Source organism: Hemicordylus capensis, chromosome 4 (genome assembly GCF_027244095.1).
Source record: "Hemicordylus capensis ecotype Gifberg chromosome 4, rHemCap1.1.pri, whole genome shotgun sequence".
Lineage (NCBI taxonomy): Eukaryota > Metazoa > Chordata > Lepidosauria > Squamata > Cordylidae > Hemicordylus > Hemicordylus capensis.
In genome coordinates, this window is record NC_069660.1 from 60489187 (window position 1) to 60500230 (window position 11044).

The 11044-nt window shown below is 41.7% G+C and overlaps 1 protein-coding gene across 1 annotated transcript; it reads right to left on the reverse strand.

Moving 5' to 3' along the window:
* Positions 1 to 222: 222 nt before the first annotated feature.
* DDX20 (DEAD-box helicase 20) lies at positions 223 to 10661 on the reverse strand. Its single transcript, XM_053250434.1, has 11 exons — positions 10338 to 10661; positions 9005 to 9099; positions 7782 to 7950; positions 7392 to 7506; positions 7145 to 7287; positions 4933 to 5071; positions 4442 to 4504; positions 3999 to 4077; positions 2873 to 2978; positions 2687 to 2788; positions 223 to 1483 (listed from the first exon to the last, which is right to left on the reverse strand). Exons 1-11 carry the CDS (start codon positions 10543 to 10545, stop codon positions 384 to 386), a joined length of 2319 nt encoding a protein of 772 aa, XP_053106409.1. The 5' UTR covers positions 10546 to 10661; the 3' UTR covers positions 223 to 383.
* Between the last annotated feature and the right edge of the window lie 383 nt (positions 10662 to 11044).

Here is an 11044-nt window from a genome sequence, read left to right on the forward strand (position 1 = left end):
GTCCATCTGGAATCATAAAGACAAAAACTGGCTATACTTTATCCCACTTCTGAGAGCTAGACAAGTTATTTTCCAAGTGCATATTCCCAAATAAAGTGATGGGGGGGGGGGGGTAACCATGTTTGACTTGTTTCCCAATTAGTAGGTGCCAACATCACAGGTCAGTATAACATCATGAAAATACCTTTAGGTATCTACACAATGGAAATACAATTCCACCACTATTTTCATATTGTTTATTGGCATCACAAAGCTGTTGCAGAACTTCACCTGGAATGTATACCAAATAGTACACACATGGAATGAAAAATATTTAAAAGAATTACATAGACAGGTGGCCCAAAGATAACAGTAGTACAGTTAGGTAGCAGGAGCGAATCCCATCACCGACCACCCCTCAGCAATTCTTCAAAATAGACTGCATTGGCATGATATGCAGGCAGACTGTTCAATCGTCTCTGATACGTTTGGTAGTATGAATGAGAAGCTGCCGCATAATGGTCCTGCCAGGCCCGGTAATATGCTTTCCAGTATTCTGCATAGCTCTGATTTTCACAAGGAAGGGAAGCAGCATAATCGTCCTGGAACGCATCTTCTATAGCCTCTCTCTTGGAGGGCTTGGCAGTATGAGGGTAGTGGAATGGCCTATTCTGTTTGTTCTGTTTCACATTCCATTTCATTTTCTTTGGGAGCTGAGGAATTTCTCGGAACTGCTGTCTTTCAGGGACGCCACTGAATTGCTGAGCAGGAGTCTGATCTGCTGACAACACAGCATTGACTCTTTGCTGTGTATCTGAAGAGGCTTTGATACATGACCGATCCTCCACACTAGAAGTGGATGCCCCAGAACTGCAAGAGCTACTGTCGCTATCAGACTCTCCAGTCCATTCAGCTGTGTGTGCACTAGATTCTATTTTTGTCCTATCTAAAGCATCATTTTCTGGGTGTTGATGCTGCTCTCCAGGACCTGTATAGCTTCTTACAATTTCCACATCTCTCTCTAATCCTTCCTTAATGAAGTACTCATAATCCTCAATAAATTCAGCCATGGTCCATGTACTGGTGGACTGCTGGTTCTTAAAAGATGACAGGCAAGGGATCTTGGGGAGCATACTTTGCAAAGTTTCCCTGTCCATTTCCTGCTTATTGTGCTGCTCAGCAGCTTGGAGGTCAGATTCCTTTTGGCACTTCTGCTCTGCAGTACTGTGAGTAGACTGTGGATTCCTAGATGTTGCCTTTGCTTTGGTATGCTCCATTTTGCTCTTGAGTGGCTTCTTGTGTTTGACATCCTGTTTTGGCTTGGCTGCAGCAGGAGCAACAGGAGAAATCTGCACACTGGAACTTAATGCTCCATGCTGCACTGTCTCCTCTGGTCTTCCAGCAGGGAACAGAGGAGCATGTTGTGAAGCATTGGGATATGGGACAGCAGTGACTTCTACATCCCATCCTTCAAACTGTTCCATTAACCCAGGAGGTATAGGTTCTTCACAAGAGAGAAAAATGCCATCAGTCAAGAGAAATACCACAAGGCTATATTCAGTATTACAGGATGCCACCAGTTCCAAATCATCTTGAATTTCAACTGTTTAATGCCTCTGCTTATCCCTCCCATCCCAAGCATTTTCTGTATTTAGGGGCAAAAAAAAAAAAAAAAAAGGTTTTACTTTATCATATCCCCAAACTGTTTAAATCTCCTTAGTGCACCAGCTAAACCTAAAACAGGAACTTCTAAGTGTTCAGTTTAAATGGAACATGTTTTGAATGCAAACACATCTGATGCACTTTTACTATACTGTTCTTATTTAAAAGTTAAATAAATCTATTTTAAAAGGAATATAAAAGCATTGCCAAATAATCACTGCAGAATAATCAGAGACTGAAAGGAAACCAAGGACCATGTCATCCACCCAAACTTGATATCCCAGACCCAGTTTTTTCTTGAAATGCGCCTTCTTTTGAAAATCTCCAGCAGAAAAACGTACTGTGGAATGGGCTGCCTGATGCAGTGATGGGTTCTCCTTGCTAGAGGTTTTCAAATAGGTTGGCTGGGGATGCTGTAGCAGTTTCCTGCTCTGAGCAAGGGATTAACTAGGAGACCTACCAGGTTTATAAGGTTCCACAACCTGCCTAGGCAGCTTATTCCATTTCTGAACTGCTCTTACAGATAGATAGCAAAAGCTTCCTTAACTTACCTTCCTCCTCTTCAAAATCCTTGTTTGTTGCCCAGGGCTGAACTATAGCTCCTCTCTAAGCTTTCAACAGAACTCTATTCCAACTAGTATACATTTTAAAGGCTACAAGATTTTTGCCACAAGCGGCTCCCACTAGTGTGCATTTGATAAAATGTTATTTTTTTCTTTAATATCGTAATTACTATGATTTAAGAGCAGTGTGTTGGGGTGCATGTTCTTAACTGTTCTAAGTCTCACAAGGTTAGCAATACGAATCCTTGCTAACTTTGTGAGACTTGGAACAATTAAAAATTACACAAACCTGCTCAGCTCAATACACTACTTCCCAGACTTCCAACTCGGGAGAAGGCTCATCAACCATTGTATTCCAGAATAATGGGTCTAAGCCTGTGTGATTAGCTTGCTCTCCTTATTAACCCTCTATGTCACTATTCTTAAAGACACGCTAGAAATATAAAGGGACAAGTTCTCCTGTACAACAGAGAAATCTGTACCTGGTAAAGGAAGAAGTCGAAGGTTACATTTCTGCGTGATTTTCATCATCAGGTTCTCCTCCTCTCCACGGCAGCAGTATGTCACAGCTAGTCCTAAAGTTCCTGAAATACAGAGTGTTAAGTTAGCAGCAAATAGTTATAGTTCCACCACCTGCCATTCTACAGTCAATTAAAAACAGTGTTTACCAAAGCGCCCTGCTCTGCCAATCCGATGCATGTATGTTTCCCAGTCCAAAGGCACATCAAGGTTAATGACTAGATTCACCTTCTCAGCATCAATTCCACGAGACATCTAAGAGCAGAAAAGGGAGGGGTGGGTGGGTGGGTAAATAAATAATTCCCAGACAGCTCAGGACAGATGTAGAAGTAGAAAAAGTCACATAAGGATTCAACAGACCCCTTTGCTCCAGTTTGGGAGAAGCTTGTAATATATTAGGTTGCACATTCTCTCTTGTTGCTACAGAGTATTTGTTACATTAATATCCCATCTTTATTGCATCATAAAACTCAAAGGAGCATACATGGTGTTCCCAGGCAGTCATCCATCCAGGCACTGTTGCTTACGTTCAGCAAGATGGCTATATCATGTGCCTTCAGACATGACCTGAGACACGATTAAAATCAATGAGCACAATCCAGAACAGACATATTCAAGCCACTTGAATATTGACTGAGGAATATAATATTGTCGTATAAACTGTATTAATCTCAATGCAAGCAACAGCCAGAAAAACTGTGTGAACTTCCTCAAACAGACTGTTCTACAAATGTTAATAATTAGGTGTCAGAAATGTGAGCTTTTTTAGCTTGCAATTTGGATAACTCTTACCAGAAGAGATGTTTAAATATGTGTTGGTAGACTTCAGGGAAGCAATTAAAAATGCAGGAGACAATAAATAGCTAGCTGTCTTCATCAAGTTAAGAACATAAGAACCAAACAATCCTCCTGGATCAGGCCCAGGGCCCATCTAGTCCAGCATCCTGTTTTACACAGTGGCCCACCCAATGCCTCTGGGAAACCCACAGGCAAGAGCCAAGGGCATGGCCTCTCTCCTGCTCTTCTTCCCCTGCAACCGATATCTAGAGGCATCTTGCCTCTGAGGCTGGAGGTTGTAGTGCTTAATATTGTTCCTCTTATCAAGTTATATATAATTTACCTGAGTGTAATAAAAGCATGCTTTCTTAGATCTATTTTTAGAAGAAGAAGAAAAGCGAGGTATAGCTCAGAAGCAAGAGTGCTAGTTTTAGGAGTTTCGAGGCCCTTCAAGTCATAACTACATTAAACACAGTCATTTAATAGGGAAAAACTTACCAAATCAGTTGATATCAAGACTCTGCAATGGAACTGCTTGAGTTTAGCCATGGCATCTAGTCGCTGGCTCTGATTCATACTGCCTAAAGAAACAAAGACAAACTGATAAAACACTTTTAAAACCCCACATACACCCTACTGCCAGTCATTCAGATAATTTCTTCTGCATTTTTCAATCTGATGAAAAACAAAGCTGAACAGAGTCAGTGTTTGATTGGAGCTTTTTCCAAGCATGCATTTCTAACTTATAGTATGTGTTGAGAAAGGAACACTCAAAATTATAGAAATAGGCAAGAATCCCTTAAACTAAAAGGAAACACTCTGCTATGCATAACATCCTAGACTAAAACATATCTTGTGCCCACTTAAACACACACTCATGTCTTGAATACCACATACCAATACTGCATAACAAATGTCAGCAAAGGAAAACGTGAACAGACTTGCCTGAAATGCATTCAGCAGGAAAGCCTTTGGATGTTAGTAGGTCTGCCAGATGTTGAGCTCTTAAAAAGAGGGGGGGGGGGCGGGAATCAAAGTATCAGCAATATAACCAATTAAGACATACCCACTTCCCAGCTCTCCAAACTTCCTGACAAGAAAATGGGCGACAATTCTATATAAATCAAAGAGTGTATTGCTCCTTGCACAGTACATGTTGATATATCTGGTTAGTATCATTTCTTCCACAATTGCATCATCTATTGTATATGTGAACTCTTGCTTCATATGAGTTCATGAAAAATATTAAAAAGAAGGGATGATGAGCAGTTTCACAGCCAAATTGATTCTACAATTCTAATTAAATCCAACCCTATGTGGTATGCAAAGTTTGACACACCTTAGACATCCAATTTTACAGACCTATAGACTCATCACCATGATGTTTTTGCCCAGTATTACATTCATTCAGACATTCAGCTACTGGAATTACCGACTATGTAGATTTGAGAAGACCAAAGCCTGGTTGAACGGAATCTTGCTGAAGAGCTCCTGTAAGTTTTCAGCCTTCTCCTCAAAAGTCTTATGAGGTAATGGGTGAGAATTCACAACTTTGATGTACTGCTTCAACCCTATCCAAGAGATAAAAACAGGATGGAATTAGCTAGCTCTCACAATCTCACATGACCGGGCAGGCGGATGCGCAGGAAGGCTGGTTAAACTCACCTTCCCCTCAGATGAGTGTAGGTTTGTTGCTGGAGGCATGGTCTGCATTCCCAGATTATCCAGGCTGTGTGCCACAGTGAGGAGCTCCACAGGCCAGGATGGCACATCCTGACCTCTGGATGTCCCACAATGTAACATGTGACATGGCACCTATCTGTGTCTGCTGGGACTGAACACAGCCCCAGCAAACACACAATCCCGGAGCCCGGGTTAAGGATTCATTCAAGAGCTGGGTTTAAAAGCGGAGCTCGGTGGTGCTGCTGCCCCGCCAGGATTGGGCCCAATCCCGGCAGTTCTCACATGCAGCCTAATCCAGGCTGGGCTTCCCTAGCCTGGGTTAGGGTGCACATGAGAAGAACCACGCACCCTCTCTAGGAGCAAAAACAAAATACACATTTAATAATTAATACAAATTTGTACCAATATGTCTATCTGAAAAAGTAGTATAGCAGATTGAACACCTATTCTCAGCACTTATTTATCATTGTGGTAAGCTTTAGAATTAAGTATACATTTCTCAAGTAGTTGGGGTTTTATGGAAAAATATTTAAAATGAAATAATTTGTGCAGCAAAATAACTTAAGATAGCACATTGCAGAATGAATTTGCTTTTTACTAATATTATACCTTCTAATACATAGTGTCAGAAATAAAGATTCCTCACCTACTACAGATTCTCACTACAAACCCAGCTTGGGTAGAGATGTGATGACAAAAGGGGCACAGCAAAAGAAAGATGTGGAGAAAGACCTCTTCACAGTCATGAACTTTAAGTATGACTCTCTAAGTCTAAAATCTTCTTATGGAGAAGGCTGGGGAGTGTGTCTATTCTATTTATATGATTTGCATTCACTGGAAATTGTAGAGGCATTTTACAATTCATTTCTTAAAAAGCTAGCCAACAGGCTCTCTGACAGAACAGAACTCAGTTAGGAATCTTAGGCTGCAATCCTATGTGGATTTACTCGGGAGCAAGACTGAGCTCAGTAGTACATAATTCTGAATAGAACATGTTTAGAATCATATTGCAACCCTGTAATCCTACGTATGCTTATTTAGAAGTTTAATCCCACTCAAATCAATTGGACCTTTGACTTGTACTGCAGATCAAGTTGTAGGACTAATTATCTACCAGCAGTTTTAATCTATATAAAGCACATATAAGCCACCATAACACACTTCACACCACAGAAAATATATGAACAAAAGAACTTGCCTTATAGCAAATCAGACCCTTGGTCCATCTGTCTCAGTACTGTCTACACTAATTGGCAGCAGTTCTCCAAGGTTTCAGAGAGGGATCTCTCCCAGACCCACCTGTGAAAGTACCTGAGACCTTCTGGGGTTGAGCCTGGACCTTCTGCATGCAAAGCAGATGCTGTACCACTGAGCTATGGCACCATCCCCCTAGTATTTAGTGATTGGGAAAATGGGCCCTTGCACAGTAGCCACTATTGTTCTTGAACTGGGAAGGGCATTATTCAAAGCAGATAAATTAAAAGGGCATTATTCAAAGCAGACAGTTAAAGCCACAATGAGAGCATTATTAAGATTTGCTGAACTAGGCACGATATATGTTTGAACAACCTGGAAATATATATTTTAAAAAACAGAACTGTCAGATCACTGAGATTATTATGGCAAACACCCAGAGCAAACTGCAAGTGGAATGAACACTGTTATAGCACTAGAGGATGGCTTAGCTGCACTAAAAAAAGGGGGGGGGATTTGCAGAATTGCATTGTAGTGCTCTTCTGTAAAAGTGCCCATGAAAACAGAAGAGGCATGCATCGTTGCACAACACTAGTCCGGAATGCAAATGTCAGACTTGGTGCAACACCTTTGGGCTAGCACAACATCCTCCTGTGTGCTGTTTATGGTTCTAGATGCCAGCCACTCTTCTTTAGCTTGAGACTTGAAGCTGAAATTGATCCTGTATTCAATCAGAGTGCATTTGTTACTGAAGAACATATACGTACCAATGAGACTGGGATCAGTGGGATTTAGCCTCACGAAGGTAGGATCTCTCATGTATCTACTCAAACTATTAGCCAAGGATTCAGGATATGTGGCTGAAACAGCCAACATCTGCTTGTTGGCTGGTAGAGAAGAATAAATCCAACTAAGGGAGAGAAGGGAAGGGAAGAAAGCAACTTTCAGAGCAAATGCTTCAAACCAGTATATATTCCAGAAGCAACAAATCTGTACAATTACTCATATTCTTACTTGATTTGTTCCTGGAAACTGCCTTCTTCTAGAAGCTTGTCTGCTTCATCAAGAATAAAGAGGCGAATGCTGGCTGTATTCAGATAGTCCAACTCTATGAGTTGCTTTATGCGACCTGCCGACAAAAAGAAATCACGTTATCACATAAAGTACATTAATGGAAACAATTATGGTTATTTAAATCTAGAGTTTATCATATAATTCACCTGATAAGACAAACATTCTTTTAGGAATTTAAGAACAGCACCCTTCCGAGAAGTCCTCTCGGGGTATAAGAACTCTCCTCTACAGTACAGTATGCACCAGCGACAGCATGTACCAGTTTTTGTAGCAAAGGACAGGTCATCACTAAAGTGGGACATGATTATTATCTAGTAATGTAGCTCTTACCAGGGGAGCCAACTGCTACGTGACACTTCTTCAGTCTGATTTTATCTTGGTTTAAAGGAGTCCCTCCTATGAAGACATGACATTCCAAGCCTTCCATTTTGCTTCCAATAGTTGTAATAACTGCATGAATCTGTACAGCAATCTCTCGGGTAGGAGCCAAAACCAGAATCTGAAAGAATGAAGTTTAGGCTCTGAACGAACAGGAGGGGCAACAAACAAACAATATTTCCTCCAGATTTTCATCTCGAACACAGTTCAGAACACCAACAGCCAGCCATTAATGCAGGGCTTGACAAATTTCAAGCACCAAGGAACCATGGCACCAAAAAATTTAACTGTGGCTCCTAGACTAGGATATTCAAAGGCATAGTTGTTTAATAAAATCTTGATTTGTCCTGGGCAGCCCTGTTTGTGTTCAAAGTATGTTACTTGTTAAGACAATAAAGAGAAGAACATGTACCCTCCCTCTCCACAATGTCTGTCACTAAATCTGGAAAATGTGTCCAAGTGTCCATTTTCTGAATCCCAGATTTTGGAGCAGGCTCCTAGATACAAAGAAAATTTGTCAAAGCCTGCCTTAATTTTATTCATGAGTGGCTAGAAGCATCCTCCCAGTTCGATTTGACCAAGTATTCTACCAATAAATGCATATTGGCACCTACTACTACTACATTTATATACTACTCTTCAACCAAAGTTCTCAAAGCGGTTTACATAGAAATAAATAAACAAACATTTCTCTCCTCTCATTCTTCCAAAGGTATACTTAACAAGCAGTATAAATGCATCTTATTATAATGTATGCAGGGAATTGGGAGTGGAATGAAGCCATCACTAAATCTGCTGAAATAGTAAGGTCAGTTCTACTCTTCATCAAATGTAAATAACATTTCTAAATGTTCTAAATGCATGGCAGAAAAACACACCAATGACTTCTGCCTTCAGTTTCAAAAATCCATCCCTTCTGGAATGACAACTGGTAATTCTGCATTTTTGAGAAAGAACTGTTTTCAGGAAATCAGAAGGGTAAGCATTTGCAAAGTGGGGTGGGTGGGGAGAGTTTCTCCTAGGCTATCAACACAGCATAAATAAGATTTGTATGTGCAGATGGGCTGGTAAACATTTTAGCAGACAAGTAAGCACTGCAGACTTGCCTTCAATGGTTCAGAACACTTGGAGATCTCTTGCAAAACTGAACATACATGTATGCCAACAGCACTCACCTGTGTAACTGGGCTTTCCAGAATTAGGGAATCAAGAGCAATAGTGGAGAAGACACAGGTTTTACCAGTTCCAGATTTTGCTTGCACAATGAGATCTGAAAGGAATTAAAATTGTACAAAATAAACATTGTATTAAATGTACAAAATGTATTAAATGTACAAAATCCTACATCTATTAGGATGGTAGTTTTAAACCTGTGTTTCTGGAGGCCTGGGATTTCTTATAAACCTATTAGGGATTCCTTAATTAGAAAACTACTTTGCAGAAATTCTTTCCTAGAAAACAATTTAACCATCTACTAATTTTCCTCTGCCATGTGGTAGTCAGAATAGAATGCTGGGTGGATACTACGCTGTGCACTCACTTCACAATGTGGCAGTACATATTTATTTATTTGCTTGTTTGTTTGTTTGTTCTATTTTTAAACCACCCTTACAAAATAGCTCAGGGCGGTTCACAAACATCAAAGACCCTTTAAAACAATTTAAGAGCACTGGAAGGCCAGGCCGAACAGGTAAGTCTTTAGGGACCAAGTGTAGATCTTAAAACAGTAGTCTTAAGCCTTTTCAGACAAGAACCTACCCTTAGCCCAACCAGCTACATAGGACACACTTTTAACTTTTTGCTTACACAAAGCCTTATTATTTTCTTCACATCTATACATCCTATCTTCTGCTTCACCCCTTCTTTATTCCTTCTTTTATTAAAAAAAATTTTTTTTTTTAAAAAAAAGGTTATTTTAAGCCTAGTAAAATCTCTTTTGAACAAAAGTCAATACCCTAAAGCATGCAGCAGCATAGCAAGTTTTCTTGGGAGAAGTGTCTACATGGAAAAGGTAAAGGTAAGTGTGTCGTTGAGTCACTGTTGACTCCTGGCGACCCCAGAGCCCTGTGGTTGTCTTTGGTAGAATACAGGAGGGGTTTACCATTGCCTCCTCTTGTGCAGTATAAGATGATGCCTTTCAACATCTTCCTATATCACTGCTACCCAATATAGGTCTTTCAGCAGGGATTCGAACTGGCAACCTTCTGCTTGATAGTCAAGCATTTCCCCGCTGCTCCACTTAAGGTGGTATTTGGTAGAATAAGCCTTCCCTAAAAATAGACCACACTGCACTACACGATTTAACATGGCTCCAACAGCTAACTGCAAAGGCTAACGGGTTATTATCTTCCACCCACGTTGCTGCAGCATCCTAAAGGGCAACAATACTTTCCCTTCCAACCCAAAGATGCACATCAACATCCCATTCCTAACACCAAATCTCCCACCCACAACGAGCAAACATCCCCCTACACAAGAGCCACTTTCTAGAGACCCAGCGCCCCTCACCGAGGCCACAGCGCCCCAATGGTATAGCCTTGAGCTGCACCGGGGAAGGTCTTAGGAAGCCAGCAGCCTTCAGCCCTTCCAGCACCGGGGTGGACAGAAGCAAGGACCCAAAGTCTTCGGGCCCCTCCGGCATCAGCACATCCCGGGTACGGAGCCAACTTTCAGATTGAGCAGGCGCTACTGCCGCCGCTACATCGGGAGCCGCCATCTTGGAAAGAGATACGGCAGGCTGGTCGAAGCTATCGCGAGACGTCAGAATGGCAGGCGCACAAGCAAGCCGCGGAAAACCGAAAGGGAGGAGCAACCCTCTGCAGGCGCGCGGCGAAGCACGAATGGGCAAGGAGAAACCATATGAGGGGCGGGGAGGGGAGAGAGAGAAACAAAGCTTGGACTTGGAGGCACGCGAGAGAGGGAGGGCGAGAATGATCGGACGACTGATGGAGGACAGAACCACTGGGGCGAGCTACAGGGGTGGGCGTAGGAACCTTGAAGGGCCGCGAGGGTTGCCGCGCGTGCGTAAAATGAGGGACGATGGATTAGAGTCGTTCAGTAGAGCTTGCCGTGCCGGGAGTAGTGTACGCCGTCATTAAAATGCTCATAAAGTCGCTTTGTATCCCCTTTGAGGCTGTAATTCTCATTGATTTGGAAATAAGCTCCATTCCCAATTAAAAAAAAATGAATGGGGTCTGACTGTAATCCTAAACACA